This window comes from Equus quagga, chromosome 2, assembly GCF_021613505.1.
Source record: "Equus quagga isolate Etosha38 chromosome 2, UCLA_HA_Equagga_1.0, whole genome shotgun sequence".
Lineage (NCBI taxonomy): Eukaryota > Metazoa > Chordata > Mammalia > Perissodactyla > Equidae > Equus > Equus quagga.
In genome coordinates this window covers 123,724,205-123,744,007 of record NC_060268.1, presented here as the reverse complement: position 1 = coordinate 123,744,007, position 19,803 = coordinate 123,724,205, and the positions used below count along the sequence as shown (strand labels likewise).

Below are 19,803 nucleotides of genomic sequence, written 5' to 3'. Positions count from 1 at the left end.
GGGGCGGGGCTGGAGGGTGCCCAGGACCGGTCCGTGGGTTGCAGTCCCCGCGGCAACGCGCGGTGCAGCAGCCCAGGCAGCTGCTGCAGGGCGCGGAGGGGGCTGCGGGACAGGGAGCTGGGGGCGAGGGGGCCCCCGGAGGCGGCGGGCGGGAAAGGCTGGGGGTGGGGCGGGCCGAGGGGGCGCTGCAGCGGCCGGTGCAGGGCCGGGGGGCGGGGCGAGAAGCCGCATAGCGCCCAGGCGGCGGGGGCAGGGTTGGGGGCCGCGGCTGGCGGGCCGTACTTGCCGAGCTCCTCGAAGAGCTGGTAGTCGTCGGTGAAGCGGGTGCAGGTGGCGGTGGTGGCCATGCTGGCGGGCGGGCGGACGCGACGGTGCAGCCCGCGCCGACGTCGGTGCACAGTCACCGCCGCCCGGCCGAGGGAGCAAGAGGAGGAGACGGGGCTGAGCCCGGCAGCACCGCGAGACTTTACCGGAGAGAGCGAGGGAGGGAGGGACACCCCCGCGCCCGCCCGCCCGCCGGCCCCCCTCCGCCCGGCCCCCGGACCGCCCCCGGGGAGGGGCCTTATGCCGCCGGCCCCGCCCCGCCCCGGGAGCGGCCCGGGTTGGGCAGCACGCGCAGGGGAGCTGAGAGGAGGGCGTCCTAGCCCCGGGCCACCCAGAGGGAGGTGAAAGGTTCGCGACCTGTGGGCTCGTCCAGGGGGGGACCCTGCAAGGGCTGGGGATGTGCGTGCGAGTGTGTGTGCGTTGCGATCGTGTAGGGGTCTGAACCACCGAGTTCTTTGGCGGGCCCCACACGCGGGTCCTAAGCACCCAGCCCAGCTCACACATTGTGGAGAGAACGCCAAGGTCAAAAAGCCCGTGTCAGACTGCACATTCTGCCCCCAGCCTGTGCAAAGCCAGCTCTCAGCAGCCTTCCGTCGGGAAGCTGACAGTCTAGACTCGTGTAAGCATCAGGGCCATTATTAGATAAAACCCTTCAGGCACGAGTTGTTCAGGTAGACCAGGCCAGGGCCAAGTATGCAGGTGGAACTCTGCCTTGCTGCACTCCAAGCTTAGAGATGAGAGAACATTCTCTTTCAGACCAATAATGAAAGGAATGAATTGGGAATAATTAGCAAAGGTTTTGTGCTGTGTGGACTAGAAGAGCAAGCAGAAGGAAGGAGAAAATAACCCCATTTTCTTGCAGGGCACCCTGTGTTTTTATTTTATGGCACTCATCACATTTTGTGTGTTTGCTGGTATGAGAGGCAGTAGAGCTAGAGCATGGTTATGGAAAGAGTCTGGGGTCGGACTGCTGGGCTTGGATTTCTAGGCAACTCACTACCAGCTGCGTGACATTGGGCAAATCACTTAATCTTTCTGTTCTTCAGTTATCTTTCAGATAAGAAAACAGAAGAAAATAGGGTTGTGAGAATTAAATGGGCTAAATCACATAAAGCACTTAGAATAGTACTGGCACCTAATTATAACAGTGTTAGCTGTTATTATTTAACATTTGCCTTCCCACTAAATTGTAGGCTCCAATAGGGCAGGATCTCTGCCTCCTTTGTTCACCATTGTATTCTCAGCCCCAGACCCTCATTAAATATTTGTGGAATGAAGGGACTCCTTAGGGCCCTGGCAGAGGGAGGTACCATCCCATCTTCTCTTCCCACTGTCAGAGGATGGTAGGACCCAGCCACATAACTGTCTTGGAGGAGAAACAGGCTGGGCAGGTTCCTGACCTTCCCAGGTAGCTGTACCCCAAGTCAAGGGCCAGCCCCAACTGGGCAGGGCGGATCTCAGCCAACTGCTGCAGTTCAGTCTTGATTACAGCAGGACGCCCACTGGGAATCTGGCCTCTGTTGTCAGTAGGCTGACTCTTGGGCACTGGGAGAATGCAGCTGAGAGGCTGAGAGGTGTCCCAGCCTCCCAGGCCGCCTCCCTGAGCGGGTGGGTAAGAGCAAAGCTTCCAGGGAGGGCTCCCATCTTTCCTTACCCAACTGCCCTGGGAGCTAGTCTGAGAACCAGACCTATGGGGACAATTAGGGAAACAGGAGAGGAAAAGCACTAACAGGTTGCCTGGGAGGAGGGCAGAGAGGGCTGAAGGAAAGGGTTGAGGTGACAGAACATTATGCCCCACCCCTCCCCAGGGCAACAGGAAGTAAGGCACTGAGGAGTAAGGCCACTTCCTGTCTTGAAGCACTGGGGTGAGAGCCTGGTTCCAAGTCCCAGCATGGGGCAGGGCAATGAGACAGTATGCTCAGGGATGACAGTAAATCTGTCATCTACCTTAAAGGCAGAAGCAACGACTAGTCTGCACTCCAGAAATAGGGGCTGCATATTAATTAATCATCAATGTGCCCTTCCTGAGTCCTCAAGGTGACTTGGTTCCTGACCTCCAGATGCTGAAACTTTATATTCATTAATGTAAGGTGGAGTGAGAAGACGGAGAGAGGTCAAAACAAGCATAGACTAGGGCTGCATGGAGTCCCCTAGGGTGCCCCAGGTGAAAATGTGAAAACAGGACTACAACTCTGACCTCTCTCATGTGCCCACTGTTGAAGTGGATATCTTCCTTGCTGAGGGTGAGGGTTCCGCACTGGGTATTTTAGGGTAACCATATAAAGCACTTTGCATCGAGTCTCTGGGTGAAAAGAAGAGTGATGAGAAAAACATTGGGGTGAAGCCTCAAGGATGACTCATAGTCCTATGTAAGTGGAGCTAGCCAACTTTCAACAAGTATTTATCAACTGCCTACTATGTGCTTGGCACTGCCTCTTACTTTGCAAAACATGCAAATAAAGTGGAAAATTAGAATGTAAACAATTAGAAGGAAACTTCTAATCATTCTCTACTTTTTCCTTTCTATGTCTACCCCACTTCTCTCTCCCTCTTCACTGCTTCTCTCAATAGCTTACACTCTGACATGGCCACAGTGGCAATTTGGAGCCTATAAACACCTTTGTGTGCACACACAAACACACACCCTTGTACACACCCTCCTTGATCCCGATTGCTGTAGCACTCACACAACCCAGAGCTACCCCACAACAATTAGAGGGAAAATACTTAAAAATAATAATGAGTTCACCAGCTCCCTGTGCATCAGTATCTGTGGCAACCTCATGGGGTCCTTGAACTGCTCTCTTCTGGTTGCAGCTGGTCCCCTGGGCAGCGCCAGCACTCAGGCTGTGCCCGTAGCACCAGGAACAGGGAATCATACAGGAAATCGATGATGCCCTAGGCCCCATTCAGTGGGACTCTCCATCATTCTGCTGATCTTTCTCTTTGAAGGCTCCAAAAATTATGCCATGGGACTGCCTCCTGAATGAGAGAAGCTTCCCTCTCTAATTTTGGAATGCAATTTTAGAGTATAAAGGTACTTATTCTTCAAACCTGAGGGAAATGGGGCAGTTGAAAGTGAGGTATTTAAATGCAAGGGGGATGACACTCTTGGACACAAAAACAGTTACCTGCTTGTTAGGGGATGTTGTAAAATAAATTTGAAGAGAATTCAGTCTCATGCCCATGAGTGGTTTTCAATCCATATTCCACATAACCCTATGGGTTATATGGTCATGCCTCAGCAGCTGCTCAACATATATATTGGGGTTTCACATAAGATGTTGTTGAAAAAAATAGTCCCTGGCTAAAAAACGTCTCTGAAAAGTTTGAAACCCACTGGGACAGTGGCTTCTGAGGTCCCCTCCAATTCTAAGATTCTATGACTAGTTTTTGAGAATTAGGGATGATGAGGTCATGGCCTTTCTCCAAGGACTGAGAAAATTATTAGTGGTGAAGCATTTGAAACCAGTGAGAAGATGTGATAATGGAGATAGGAAAAAAGAGTGAGAAAGACAAAGTAAAATATTTAAATAAGCAATCCACAAACTAGTAGTGAGTGAGGGATGCCCGTCTCTCTCCTAGAAGACACATCAAATCACGACCATGCACAGATAAGTTGATACACCCCATTCCCTGTGAGAACTACTCCCAATTGAGCCATTGTCCTTAGTGGAAGTGTTTCCCTATCCTTCCTGTGTCTAAGAGCTGAAAAAAGCATTAAGAACCACAGACTAAATCAGTAACTGCAGTATTTCTTTAAAAAGGAGCTGAGGTATTTAAGGTGAGGGGCTGAGCTCCTGAAGGATTGGGCGTAGGGGATGAGATTTTGGGGTGAGAGACAGGATATTTGAGGTGAGGGCTGAAGCATTTGGTATGAGGAACTGAGGTATTTGGAATAGAGTCTGAGGTGCTGAGGATGAGTTGAGCTCACAAATTCAGGAGCTGTAGAAGTTGTAGGAGTATGTAATGTGAGGAGCCAGGGTATTTGGAATAAGGGGCTGAGGGGCTGGCAGGGAGGAACTCTCTTCCAACTTCCAGCTAGAAGGCTGGTTCCAAAGGGCAGTCTGACTCCTGCCTTCCCACCCCCAAATCCAGGTGAGGACTCCCTCTGCCTCTCTGCCCCTCCAGCATGCCCCTATAGACTGTGCGCTCCTTGAAGACAGAGGGTACCTGATCCTTCTACTTGTATCCTCTACACCTAGCATGGAGCCTGGCATATAGTAGGCATTCAATAATTATTTGTGGAATGAATGAAGTATTGGGGACAAGGGGCTGAGATATTTTGAATGAAGAGAGAACAGCAGTGGAGAGGTGACAGAGCTGTCATCAGAGGAAAAAGGGAGGTACTGAGGTAAGAGGCTGGCTACCCACACCAACAGATGGCCAATGGAGGAAGAGTGGCATGTGGGGCCCCCTGGTGGGCAGACCTGAGGCAAACAGGGTGCTGGAGAGAGGGACAGGAAAGTGAGAGGAATGTGAATGACCAAGAGAGAAGTGGTGAAGATAATAAAAACCACAATTGTAGCTAACGTTTAGGGAGAGCTTGCTACACGAAAGGCACAGGCAATAAGCCCTCTACATAAGCTATTCCATTTAATCTTCGCCACCACCCTGTGAGTAGAAGAGCCATCAGCCCCATTTTACAGAAGAGGAAACTGAAGTTTAGAAAGGCAAAGTAATTTGTCTAAGGGCAAACAGCTAATATGTGGTAGAGCTGGGATGATGTGATTGAAGGGAAATGAATAGAAAGGGATATGGGGAGGGGGCAGTAAATTGCACGGGCGTTCAATTCAGATGTGCTCATACCACCAATGGGATCTATATTGGAATCTTAAACTCAGTGTGTACTTGCCCCAATCTAGTCCCAGTCCTGAATCCAGGCACTTACTCAGAGCGGACACTCATTCATTCATTCATTTCTTCATTTCATTGAACACCTTGTCTATTCCTGTCCCTTGGGAAACAGAAGAGAACAATCTGACAAAATTCCAGCCCTCATGGAACTTCCATGCTTGCAGGCAGGCAATGAATCTAAAAAGAGGTCAGTTTAGACTGGAGTAAGTTCTACAGAGAAAACAAAATAAAGCAATGGAATAGAGAGTGGGTGGTGGGGTATAGAGAATTGCTTTAACTGAGGTGTTCAGACATGGCTGTTCTCAGAAAGCGACTTTTAAGAGAGACCTAAGTGATGATAAGGAGGCAGTCATTTGAAGATCTTGGACAAGAGCATTCCTGATGTAAGGAACCACAGAAAAAGCCTGAAATAAAAATGGCCAAGGTATATTCAAGAGACGGAAAGAAGGCTGGTGTGACAGAAGTGCAGTGGGCAAGGGAGGAAGCAGTAGGAGAATAGGACCCAGAGGCCCTAATAAACACCACTGTTCTGGTACAACCACCCTAGTGCTCCTTCCAAACTCTACAGGTCAAAAGGGCAGGCTGCCTCCAGGCTCACAAAGGCATAAGACCTGAAACCCCAGGTTAATGCTACAAGATACCTTCACCAAGAGCAGACATAAAACTGGGCCTGGGGCTGGAAATGACACTGTTCCCTGTCTACTCAAAGGAGGGTGTTGGAGATGGGCCCAGGATGGCCTTTCAGCATGCCAGGGGCTCTGGGGGTGGTATGCCCAGGGGTTCTGCAGAACAGCCAATGTCCCCTCAATCCATTTAGGCAATATCTCCCTGCCCTGAATAAGTTTCAGTCCTAACTCTCATAGGGGATAGAAATATGGGCCAGAAATAGGCCCTTCCTTAAAAGAGCTTCACTCACTGGAGGTAAGAAGATGAGCTTGACAATAAAGCAACGATACAAATGGAAAGATTAGGACCATAGTGCAAAGGGCTGCCAGAATCGCGTTTCTCACACCTCTGCATGTCCTCCAGTTCCCTGCTCAGGTGTCACTTTCTCAGAGTAGCTTTCCCTGACCTCTTGACCAGATCAAATCCCTGTAATGACAGCCCCCAAAGTTCCATCCATCACTTCTTCAAAGCACTTGTCCCAAGTAAATCTTACATGTGTTTGAGGTCCGTGTCTGTTCATGTTCACCCTGGTACCCTTATGTCTAAAGTGCCTGACTTTTAAAGGAAGAGCCATCAGATTAGTTGAAACAATCAGAAAAGACTTAAATGGAGGAGATGGAAGGAGGGGAAGGATATTTGAGGATGGAGGTGGAAGAGAGGGGGCGTTGTTGGTGGAGAACAGAGTGTGAATACTTAGGGATTGGCAGGTATTTGGGAAACTGGGTGGTCAGGTGAGCTGGAAGGGAGGGTATGGAGAGGGGAGAAACAGGACATAAAGCTGGGCTCCCACCAGACATAAATAATGTCTGACTGTGGGTGGGCTCATAGGCCAGGCAGGGATGGACCTCAGGAAGGACCAGTGTCCAACTTTCTGGACTACAGAGGCTTTTAGTTCCCAGACCTGGTCTATAGATGATTAGCCACCAGAAATTCCCCTTTGAATGTCCTGCTGTACCCCCAAATATGACATGGTGATTAAGAACACTGAGGTTAAGTCCTGGCTGTGCCTCTTACTAACTGTGGGAGCCTGCAGATTCTATAACCTCTCTGTGCCTCAGTTTTATCATCTGAAAAATAGGGATAATAAATAGTCCTTGTCTTAGAGGGTTTTATGAGGAGTAAATTGTTAGTACATAAGAAAAATAAAAGAGTGCCTTGCATAGTAAGGGCTCAATAAATATTAACTATTATAATTATTCCCCTTGCCACCCTCAACCGCTTTTCTTCTTCAGTTCCTTTGGCTCTGACAGTGACATGACTATCCTGCCAATGATCTAGGTTTAGAATCTTGGAGTCAACTTTGATTCATCCCTTCTCTCACTTAGGGGGCAGAGCTGGGTTTGAATTCTGCCACTTACTAGTTGTGTGACCTTGGGCAAATTACTTAAACTCCCTGAGCTTTGTGTTCCTCATCCATAAAATAAAGATGTGCTAACTTTTACTATAGGGTTGTTATAATAACTTAATGATAATCTTTATAGGTGAATGGCTCAATGCCTGATGCTAAATAAATGGTAGTTATTATTATCATAATATGTAATAACATACATGTATTGTCAGGAACCAACACCAGTATATTTTCCTCTTTAATGTCTTTGTATCCATTCCTTGTTTTCCATTTCCCTCCCACCATCCTAGACTGGGCCTACCTCACCCTCCAGAGATACTGCAGTAGCCCTCCTAACTTTACCAACTCCATTTTATATTCCCCTACCTTCCTTCCTTCCTTCCTTCTTTCCATCCTTTCAGAAAATATTAATCAAACACCTACTCTTTTCAGGGCACTGTCTCAGTGCTGGGGATATGGCAGTGGACAAAATATATGTTGTCTCTGCCCTTAGGAAGCCTACCTTCTGGTGAGAGGGACAAACCATAAACAAACAAATAAGTATTTAATATGTCAGTGATAAGTGCTATGAAGAAAAATAAAGCAGGGAAGCAGGGTGGAGAGTGACAGGGGTGCTATTTAATACAGGGTCTTCGAGGAAGGCCCCTCTGCTAAGGTGAGCTTAGAGGCAGAGATCTGCAGGAAACAATATCACTTTCAGTAGGTCACATTTTGCTGAAATACTGTTTTCTTCAGAATTAAATAAGAAAGCTCATGTATAACTTTCTAGATCCTCTGTAATTCTAGCCAATCTTGTGATTACGTACCATTCTCAGAATGCCTCTGCCTCTACAGACGTGCTCAACATGCTTAAGAATGTACGTCATTAGATTAACGGTACTTATCTCTGGTAGTGGTATTAGTGTGAACTTTTTTCTCTTCCTTAAATGTGCTTTCTACATTTTTTATGATGAATGTAGGTTATGTGAAAAACAACAACATAGTGCCATATTTTCTCCCCATCATATTATTTTAGTCTTTACATAACCCTGCAAGGTATATTTTATTATCCCCATTTTCCAAATGAGAAAACTGAGGCACAGAGAGGTTGCGCTGATTCTCTGAAGTCAGCTCTTGAAATGTTTAGCACCTGATTATGGGCTTGCTGTTTGATTTTTAAAAATTTTAGTTTTATCTTTTTAGTTAGATCATAGGTTTCTTAAGGGCAGAGCCCTTGTCTTATTCTTATATCTCCCTCTCTCCTCTCTCCTTATAGCTTTCATCAGAGTGCTATGCACTGTACATAATGGGTACTTTTTAATGGATTGGTCATTGGATAGCTGGTCTATTGTTCTGAAATCGTCCATCATCTTGCTAGTAGTGCCATCTTGTGTGCTTTTGACTCGGGGTCCAAGGATGGAGAACCTGGAGATCCTGGGGGCAAAGAGATGAGGAAGCTGGACCTCTACCCCAAAGGGACAGTGATTCTGCTTGTCCACTAGAGGCCGCGGTAGGCCTGGTTGTAGAGAGCCAGCAGGGCTGTAGATTACTCAGCGGACTCCACCCCAGGAATCTTTTCCAACATTGTCTATCCTAGAACCCAAGGCCCCAGAGACAGCCTATCAGTGTCCCTGGCTTCAATTTTTTTCAATAGATCATCAGATTCCTGGACCGGGAATGAGTTAGCTCCAGAATAAAAGTTGCTGATGGCAGCTAGATAGCAGGAGTGTACTGGCAGTTTCCAGATGCCCCTCAATTAGCCAAATCAACAGACATGTATAAAGCACCCTACCGAGCGCCTGCTGTGTACCATGTAGCATCTAAACTCTGGGACTTGCTTGGTGAACAAGACAGACTCTGTTCCTGCCCTTTCAGCTGTTATGATCTAAGGAAGTATGCAGACAATTAAACCTAAAATTATCGTATTGTGTGATAAGGTGCTGACATGATTTCTGTTCCAGGGTTAGTTCTCCTTCTGTCTCATTTCACTGGGGATTATCCTATGGGATATCTACCTGCTTACGAGAAAGCAAATAAAGGCAAAAGGTAGAGAAAAGAACCTTTGCCCATGTTTGGAGAATCACTGCAGAGCCCCACTCCTCTCTCAAGGAGGAAGGATTCCCAGCAGCTCCTGGCAGATCTGAGGGCATCTGGAATTAGAGTGGGTGCTAGGGGTGAGGAAGTGCCAGGCCACCTCACCACAGCTTTTCTGCTCTCCTTTCTTCAAGTGGTCTGGAAGCTTTGCTTGGCAAGGGAAGCAGAGTCCCCAGATTTTGGGGTGTGACCCAGACAGCTGGATTTCTCACTGATTTCTCTTTGCCTCTGTCTTTTCTTTGCTCCTTTTTCTCAGATTAGCAATCAATATATTTATCAAATGAACGTTATGTTCAAGGCATCCTTTTTTGCCCAGAAACATGAGGTCCAGGAAGTTAGAACAGAGTTGGGGAGATAAGATAACTAGAGAGACATCTATGCAATGCAGCATTTTGATAAGTGCAAATTCGTTGCTGCAGGCAGTCATTGCTGGTGTCAATCCCTGGGGGCTGAGGTGGTCTGGGGAGGCTTTTTTCCTGGAGGAGATGACCAGGGTCTTCCAGGATGAGCCCTCAATCTGCCCTGTGGTGGAGTTTCTCTGAAAGAGATGTCCTCAGAGAAGAGAGAGAAAGGTAAAACATCCTCCATACCCCAGCTGTTCATTCCACTGTGCCTGGACAAGGGGCTCAGAGGCCCATGTGCTCAACATTCCTGAGAAGCAGCTTCTGACTCAGAGCCCCAGAAACAGCTGAGGCAGCTTCAGGCTGAAGTCTTGGCTCTCTTTCCTCCTTTTCTGTCCAAAAGCAACTCCCTCCCTAGCTATTTGGATGTGACCAGAAACCCAAGCAGGGCTCTAGGGTAGGAGCCTAGCTCAGCCAGTCTATAACATGTATTTGGTCTCTGCATCCCCTCCTGGGCTGTAGCCCTCAGGTAAAGGCGTGTGCCCAATGCCACCTATGCCAGGAAGTCCAAGGGGTGAGGGGGACTCACCCGGTACATAAAAGTCACAGGTCCCAACGAAGCCACTGTTGGTCTGCCTCTGGGAAGGGGGTCTTAACTAGGACTTGGCTTGAGTTAAGACAGCAGCATTCCCTGGGCAATCTGCCAGCCTCCTCACTGCCTGGGCGTGGGGCCCAGGACATGCCAGGGCAAGGCCAGAGAGCTGACTCAGGGGGCAGCATGAGGGGAAAAGAAAAACCCTTCACACCCACCAGCTAAGAGAGGAGACAAAACTGCCCTGATTCTGCTGTGATCACCCTGTATTGCCAGACCACCAACAGGATCTGTGGGTGGGTCCATTCCTCAGCTGCTGATCCAGGAAGCCCCATGTTCCCTGGGGCCACCAGCAGAAGGCCAAGCAAGGCTCCTCCTCTCTCCCTGAGTTTCCTTCTTCCTACAAAGACCTCTAGATGTGCAGGGCTACATTCCCAAACCCCCTTCTGCAACTGATTGAAGCTCTGCCATTGTCGCTTTCTAAAGACTGACCATGGGCAAGTCACTCACTTTGGTGAGACTTAGATTCCTTATACTTAAAGCAGGACAAATAATACCTGCTTGCCTCATAGGACTGCATGCGGTAAAGACCAAGTGAGATCATGTCTATGAAGGTATCTTATATGCTATAAAACACATTTATAATAAAGTATTATTGTCATGGTTATTCTTGAGATGGGAATTATAGCTGCTTGCCCTGAACCTCAAAGTTCTCCTCTTTGCCTCTTTTGTCTGACAAGTTGCACTGAAGCTGCTGCTGGAATCCTAACCCAGTCCTGAGCCTCAGAAGCATTGACACAAGGCTCTTCTGCCTGGTACTATGGTGCCAAGTTGGCAAAGCAACCTGCACAACCCTAGCTCTGCTAAACCAGTTCTTTCCCTTTTATTCAGGATCCTCCAGTCCAGTTTGCTGCAATGATGACAAAAGAATCTAAAATAGCACAGGCTTTGCAAACACCACGAGACAGCTTGGGGCATAGATGCTGCCTGTCACCCGTGGGCCTGTCTGGGCATCCCAGCCAGATGCAGCCCTCCACCCTCCTGGGCCTGCCATGTCTTCCTCTATGCAGCACCAGGATGACCGTATCTCCGGTCAGCACTTTGGGTGGTTGAATTGGATGACTACCTAGAAAGCTGGCTTGGCTAGAGGTACCGGGGAGGGGGCTCGCTGCACCCCGCTCCAGCTCCTCACATCCACAATCTTGAGACCTTTTCTTGCACCAAGAGGCCAGGCGAGCTGGCTAAGATTGTGCAGAACAGCAGCTGTCTTGTGGCCCCAGGGATTGTTGCAGACTGGCGACTAGGAGAGTCTGATTCTGAGGACTCTGCAGCAAGCAGGCCCTGGCTTGTCACTCTTGCTGCAGAACCAGTTTGGTGTGGGCAGCTGCTGGTTCTGCTTGGGCTCTGAGACTTCCCCTGGGGCTTTCTTGTGACTTATCCTGGTGGCTGCTAAGGCTGGATTCAAATGAAGAGGCTCACAGCAGGGAGCCATGGTCAGGAGCTGCTGTTCCAGCAGCAACATTCATCATCGCTGAGCCCCCTCTAATTCCCTGTATTTTAAGCCGTCATTTCCACAAGGCACAAGTCTCCATCCTTAGAACTTTCTCATCAAACTCTTTGTTAAACACTTTGCTTTAGCAGACGTGTTCCTTTCCTGGGTGAGTACTATAAGAAAGACAGATGAAGTCTTAGTTTATGTTAGGAATCCCAAACTGATGGTCTGTTGGCCAAATCAAGCCCCTAAATCTGTTTTTGCTGACATGTACAATTTTAATTGGGAAGCTTTAACATAAAAAAAATCCAAATGTTTCTTGGGGTGGGCCCCGTGGCCGAGTGGTTAAGTTCACATGCTCCACTGCAGGCAGCCCAGTGTTTCGTTGGTTTGAATCCTGGGCACAGGCACTGCTCATCAAACCACGCTGAGGCGGCATCCCACATGCCACAACTAGAAGGGTCCACAACGAATATACAACTGTGTACTGGGGGGCTTTGGGAAGAAAAAGGAAAAAAAAATAAAATCTTAAAAAACAATCCAAATATTTCTTAACATTTTGTGTTCTTAGGTTAGTTTCTCCTAGAGCAGACCCTGAGACAAGGCTTCAGTTACAAGTGGTTTATCTGGAAGGTGACCCTAGGAAATTGCAGTTAGGCAGTGGAGAAGTGGGACAGGGAAGGGAAGGGAGGTAGTCAATAAGGCAAAGTTATCAAGGAAGTTACCATATGGGCAACTGGAGCTTAATTCTCCCTGGAAACTCCAGGAAACGGTGTAGAATATGTCTTAAAGTTATCTCATCTGACAGGCAAAGGCATTAACATCTTTATCCACTAAACCCATCAGTCATTGGTTGGGAGCTGCTATGGTGTGAGGGAGGAGGGGTAATGATAGTGTTAATTCCTGGAGAATATCTAGTCTGCTGTACAGTAGGGAAGAGTGGGCTCCAAAGGCCAGGAAGCTGGAACTGACAACATCTGCTATAATGTGGAAGATCTAACAAAACTGGTCCTTAGTTCCTGCTTGGCAACAATTAGCAGGAGCTGAATAACAGTTGCCCCTTTAAACAAGACAAGAGCTCTCCAGTTTGCCATAGTCCCTACCACTCCCTATTGTCCTACATTCAGCCTGCTTTACTCTTTACATTACCTGCTTAGCTTCTGGGGTGTTTGTGTTTGTGACTCCTGGTTTATGTCTATGTGTATCATACTCCACTATGAATTCTACTGTCTCTGTTTCTAATAGCTTGTTTCTTATTCTTTTTTGTATCCCACAGGGCAGCTGGCCCAATGAGTCCAAAAGATGTTGACTGATTACTACTGTTTCCCTAGCCCTGTACTCTAAATTATTTAATTTCGAGTCTCAGGTCACCTTACCTCTATGCTGTTATATACACTGTGTCAGAGCTTGTGGAAAGGTCTTCATTTTGGGGACTGAATCAGGAAGGACTTTGTTATCTCTTCAATATCTCCAATCTGATTAGCTTTCAGTTCCTAAGGAGCACTGAGCTCCTTTCTGCTTCCTGCCAATTTCTCTGCCTGGAAAGTTCTTTTTTCTCCTTATGATAGGCTAACTCATATTCACCCTTTAGGACTCATCTTAAATGTCACCTCATCAGTGAAGCCTTCCATATCATTCACTTCTCTGCCCCTTATAGGCTGTGCCTCTGCTGTACCTCCTCACAGTGCACTGCATTCCTCCTTAACATATTTATAATAATTACATACATATTGGTGTAATTTGTGTTTACACTGGGGTCCCATCATTAATGCAGTTAGCTTACTCAAACCCAACTATACACACTCAGCTGAAAGAGCAAGAAACAAAGAAATTCCTTTTTTTAAACCTTTATGGGCACATAAAGGGCCCCACATGGTAGCAGCCCCCAACCAATGACTGATGGGTTTGGTGGATAAATACACTAATGCCTTTGCCTCTCAAGTGAGAAAACCTTGAGGCACATGTTCTACACTGTTTCATGGAGTTCCCCAGGAGAGTTAAGCTCCAGATGCTCATGTAGTAATTCCTTTATTCTATCATTAAAGCCAGATCTTGACATCTACTGCCCCAGGGTCATGCCCAAAGTGCAAAGAGAAATCGATGTTATTTCTTGGCTTTGGTGCTTCTAAACACCAAGGTCCTGGTGACTTCAGGGATTTTCAAGAACGATTTTGCCATCTTTGCCTTGTGAACTGATTTTAGAATCTACACCACTCCCCCTCACACACACACACACACACAAGTGTAGAAAATGGAAATTCATTGTGTTATCTGTCTTTCCCTCTAGATTGAAGTTCCATGAAGACAGATAACATGCTTGCCTCCATAATTGCTGGATCCCTAGGGTCTAGCAAATTGCTAGACACATAGTAAGTACTCAATAAACCTTGGTTGGATGGATAGATGGATGGATGATGGATGAAGGGTGATGGATGGATGATGGAGGAGGGATGATCAGTGCTTTGAGGACCAGCACTGTGCAGGATGCACCTGGAGATAAGCTGACAATGTGAATTAGCTACCTACCAGGTTGTGAGGAGAAGGAAATGAGACAGGTGAACTACTGCAATTGGACTATCTCCCCAAAGGCCTGCACTTTTACAGGTGTCTCAGGATTTGTTAAGTCCCATACTCTACTTTCCCCTAAACCAAGATCTCTGGATTAGAGCTCTATCCCAGACAGTGCAGCTGCCTCTGAGTCACTGCACAGCACTACCCTATCCCTCAGGGCTTAGACAGTGCACAGCATCCAGCTTGGTTTTCTAGCCCAAAACAAAAACCCCACCCAAACCCCTACCTTGACCCTGCTCATGACTCCTTCCCTATTCCAACCCAAAACTTTGCTTTGACCCCCAGTGCCAACCCTGATCTTGGTCACAATTATTTTTACAGCCCTGGTGCCAATCTCAACCCTAATTCCCATATTGACATTAACCGTGGCCCAGACACATTCTTGCTTCTAATCCTGAGCACATTATACATTTGTGCTTTGTACCTATTGTTTTTTTTATAAATCTTTCACACATATTATTTAATTTGACATTTACAATTCTATGTAATCATCTCCATTTTATAAAATGAGAAAACAGACAAATGCCCAAGGTCACACAGCTGGTAAATCAGGAAGCCCAGATCAGATTCAGATCCTTCTGCTCTACATCCAGGGCTACAGGAGTCTGGGTTACTGAAGGTCCAGATACAGGTTTCCATTGCCCTTGTGGCAAAGTAGTCCTAGATAATCAAAGATCTCAAGGTACTACTAATAGTGCTGATAATAATAATAACCTTAATTTACTGGGCAATTTCTTTGTAACACACAAAGTTCTAAGGAGCTCTTCATACATTATTTCTTCTAATCCCCACCACAAGGCTATGGAGCTCTGTAGCCCCACTTTACAAATGAAGAAATCATGGCTTATGGAGGTTAAGTAACTTGTCCAAGGTCACACAGCACATAAAAGATAAGCCAGAATTTGAACCCAAGTCTCTCTGACTAAATGTCATTCACTCCAACCTTTACAGGAAATGGGATGGTGACAGGAAGCAGCTAGGAGCCTGGGTCTTGCAACCATGCTGCCACCATACCTTTTGAGCCATAGAGCCACATTCCAGGGTATTGTGTTTGATCACCAAAACTGGGTCAAAAATGAGTCAAGCCTTGGTAGGACTGACTCACTGTGGTGTCTGTCAGTTCTGAAAGGAGACAGGAAGCCTCAGAGGGCAATAGCTAGCTGACCACTGTGGAGTGGATGAAGGTCCCAGAAGCATCCACCACAAGCCCTGTGGAAGTTGAACATGGAAACGCACATGCCTGACAAAGACAAGACCCAGACTTAAGATTAATTTTTAAGATCAGACCTGCCAATCCCCATTTCTTTCTCCACACTCAGCCCTATCCCCTAACAGGGTTCTATTTTGGTCAACTTCTCTGTCTTTCATCTGTGACTCTCACATTTTATCCTCTTCCTTTGGGGACTGATTTCTTTGTCTCTATTCCAGTCTCTATTCCCATCTCACTCGTGACTCTGAATATCTTTGCTGCCACCTTATCATGCCTTATATCTCTGAGTCTTATCCTCAGTGCCTGGTAGATTCCTGTGTCATGGGATTCCCCCCTCCCCCCAATTTTTTTGGCAATTATTTTTTTGTGGCAAAATATACATAACATAAAATTTACCATTTTAGCCATTTAAAAAAATATGTTATTTATTTATTTATATTGTGGTAAAATATATGTAACATAAAATTTACCTTTCTAACCATACAGTTTAGTGGCATTAAATACATTCACTTTATTGCACAGCCATTACCTCTATTCACTTCCAGAACCTTTTCATCATTCCAAACAGAACCTCTGTACCCATTAAACAATGACTTCCCATCCTCTCCCCCTTCAACCTCTAATAACCTCTATTCAACTTTCTGTCTATATGAATTTGCCTATTCTGGGTACCTCATATACGTGGAATTATACAATATGTGGCCTTTTGTGCCTAGCTTGTTTCTCTAAACTTAAAATTTTTTCAAGGTTCATCCATGTTGTAGCATGGATGTATCAGAATTCCATTCCTTTTTAAGGCTGAATAATATTCCATTGTATGCATACGCCATATTTTGTTTATCATTCATCTGTCCATGGACAATTGGGTTACTTCAACTTTTGGCTACTGTGAATAATGCTGCTATGAACATGAGTGTACAAGTATCTGCTTGAGTCCATGCTTTCAATTCTTTGGGGCTATACATAGGAGCAGAATTACTCTATAGTATGGTAATTCTACATTTAACTTTTCAAGGACCCACCAAACTGTTTTCCACACAGCTGCACTATTTTACATTCCTGCCAGCAAAGCACAAGTGTTCCAATTTCTCCATATCCTTGCTAACACTTGTTTTCACTTTTTTGATAATAACCATCCTAATGGGTATGAAGTGGTATGTGAGATCCCTTTTGAACACAGCGCTCCATAAGTGCAAGTGTTCCAGATTCCCAGGGTCTGCTCCTCCCCATGGGTACCCCATGAGCCTCCCCTGGCTCTGAGGATTGATATTTCTCTGTGGCAGAGAAACCATCATTGCTGATGAACAGCCAACACGCTTCTTTCTCCCTGTACCCTCCCGTATCTCTTCCAGGCTCTAAAGAGCTGCTGCCCATCTTTTTGCCTTTTTCTTATGGAGAGTTGGACTACGAAATAATACAAACTCTGGGAAGAATACGAATTCAATTTCTTTAGGCCCAAAATCTTCTGAGCTCCTTTTTCCTTTTAGTCTTCCAAGCCAGAGACAACTATGCTGACTCCATGGGGACTGACTTTATGGCTTTGACCAGCTACTGACCTCAGAACCAGAACAGCATCCAGAACCTTGGGCAAAATTGTTTCTTGGTCTCATCAGGACCCAGGGGAACAGCTTATATTCTAGCTACAACCCCCAAGCTATTTGAATGAAGCCTCCCTCTAGCCCCTTCCTTTGCTGGGGCTCATATTTGGTGGTTTAGATTTCCAAGACAGACCCTGGGTGTGGTGATTCACCTCCTGCATGAGCCTCATGACTCCTTCAGGGGAACTGGGAGACCTGGAATTTTGGTCAAGATTCCCTGTTCATATTCCCAGAACCCAGGCTCTCTGGGGCAACATTTGTTTATATTGTTTAATACTTACGTCCTCTCCGTGGACTTCTGATGTCAAGAGCAGGGCACGTCAAACCTGGCCCCCGTATCCTCATACATCCTGGGCTTTGCTTCAGCCTCGGCCTCACCCCTTTGCTTAGAGGCGCCTAATGTAAATTTCTTTTTCTTTCAGCCACTCTGTCTTCTGTGAAAGCAGGTAAAAAAAAATGTCCTTCTGCATTCCACAAAAGAGAAAACAGAGGCCTATGAAGGGAAGTGACTCATTCAGGTTCACAGATGGAGTTAGCGACGAAGTTAAGAATGGAGCTCCATTCTTTGACTCCGAAACCACAGCCCTCACCACAGGCAGTCACCACCTTCCTCAAGAGGAAGCTCTCAGTTCGTGCTCAGAGACATGGTGTTTGTACTTGACAGGTGCCACTGGGACTAGGCAATGGGGCTCTCTACTCTCAGTCTTCCCATTCCAATCCATGAGACTATTGTATTGGCCTTCAGATATGGATTTCATGGTACAGCCCTTTAAAGGAACTTTCTAAGGCCCTTTCTGAGGCAAAACATATGACCTGGAAACTTTGGAAAAACAAAAGTTCCTAAAGAACAGGAACAAAGACAGCTGTATGTAGAAGTCCTCATCAATTCCTTTGCATTCTCACTTCCCCTCTGGTATCCTCTCACTTCAATTCTCACTCCCACTATTGGACCCTGCCCCGGGGGTTTATCATTCAACCATTCTCTATAGCCTGAGCCCAGACAAAATCCAAATTACTCTCTTTTGCTTCTCTTATGTCAATTGAGACCAGTGGGAATTTTCAGCTTTACTAAAAATCTTATACACATCCTTGTTCAAGAACCTACAGTGCCTTCCTGGAGTCTATGGTATCAAGTAAAGACTTCTACCTAGCTTTTAAGACCTTTTATAATCTGACCTCACCCTGCCTATCTATAAACTCTGGGGCCAGATTTATCACTGCTTATGTACACATGTACACACACACACACACGCACACATACCCCACAATTAAGCACATACAAAGTTTACTCTGCACAATATATACAATGTTTATTCCAGATTCTGTCTTTTTCCAGGACTCTTGCTTGGAACTTCTTTTTTCCTGCCCTCTACCAATCCTGACATGGCTCATCCTTTAAGATTTGTTCAGGTCCAGAAAATCTCTAACTTCAGTGTCTTTGTTCTCTAAGCTTCTTCTGCATTTATGGTCAGTGGTCAGACTGACTAATGTTAACAGTTTGGTTTTCTTTTTAATTGTGTAAAAAAAACCCCATAATATTTACCATCTTAAACTTTTTTTTTTTGCTGAGGAAGATTCGCCCTGAGCTAACATCTGTTGCCAATCTTCCTGTTTTGTATGTGAGCTGCCACCACAGCATGGCCACTGATGAGTAGTGTAGGTTGGTGCCTGGGAACCAAACCCGGGCCGCTGAAGCAGAGTACGCCAAACTTAACCAAGTGTATAGTTCATTAGTGTTAAGTATATTCACTTTGTTATGCAACAGATCTCCAGAACTTCTTCATCTTGCAGAAATGACACTCTATATCCATTAAACAACTCCTCATTTTGTTTCTGTGAATTTGGTTCCTTTAGATATTTCTATATCTAAAGATATATATGGAATCATACAATATTTGCCTTTTTGTAATTGGCTTATTTCAGTGAGCATAATGGCTTCAAAGTTCTTCCACATTGTGGCATGTGATGAGATTTCATTCCTTTCTAAGACTGAATAATATTCCATTGTATACATATATACCACATTTTGCTTATCTATTCATCTGTTGATGGACACTTCGGTTCCTTCCTCCTCTTGGCTATTGGAAATAGTGCTGCTGTGACATGAGTGTGCAAATATCTCTTTGAGACCCTGCTTTCAATTGTTTTGCATATATACCCAGAAGTGAGGTTGCTGGATCATTTCATAGTTCTATGTTTAATTTTTTGAGGAACTTCCATAGTGGTTTGCACCATTTTATAATCCCACCTACAGTGCACAAGGGTTTCAATTTCTCCACATCCTTGCCAACATCTGCTATCTTCTGGTTTTTTGATAGTAGCCATCCTGCTTACTGGCTTCTTAATTGTTTCATGTATATTCATTTTGTCTTCCTTACCAGATTTTAAGCTTCTCCAGGTCAGGGATCATGTCTGTTCTTCTGTGTGCCTTCAGGGTCTGGCACAGTGCTAGGCATGCTGTAGGTATCTGAAACTAATTTTTGGTTGATTGAATGAAATTAACAGTTTGAGTTGAGCTCCATTCTTTTATCTTTAGAACTTAAAGTAGAATTTTCCTTATAAATATTTAGACAGGCTGACTACCATGATACAGACTGAATAAATCTTTAGGACACTATGCCATGGAGCAGACAGTCTGCATGAGGAGAGTGTCACTGTTGCTTCCTTTTTGACTGAGAATGTAAATGTTGTGGTCATCCCACAAGCTGCTGAGTCCCTTGTTGTTGGGGGT

The 19,803-nt window shown here is 46.0% G+C and overlaps 1 protein-coding gene across 18 annotated transcripts in view; it reads right to left on the bottom strand.

Annotated features, from left to right (window-relative positions):
• The window catches only part of CAMK2G (calcium/calmodulin dependent protein kinase II gamma), a 55,099-nt gene extending 54,654 nt beyond the window's left edge, over positions 1-445 (bottom strand). For 5 of the 18 annotated variants that reach the window (XM_046652889.1, XM_046652883.1, XM_046652890.1 and 2 more), the window contains exon 1: positions 283-439. In XM_046652889.1, coding sequence (XP_046508845.1) covers positions 283-347 — 65 coding nt within the window. In that variant the 5' untranslated portion in view covers positions 348-439. Of the gene's footprint in view, positions 1-282 lie in introns of all 18 variants that reach the window. The other 13 variants (XM_046652876.1, XM_046652878.1, XM_046652877.1 and 10 more) reach the window with 6 other exon arrangements.
• Positions 446-19,803: the final 19,358 nt, after the last annotated feature.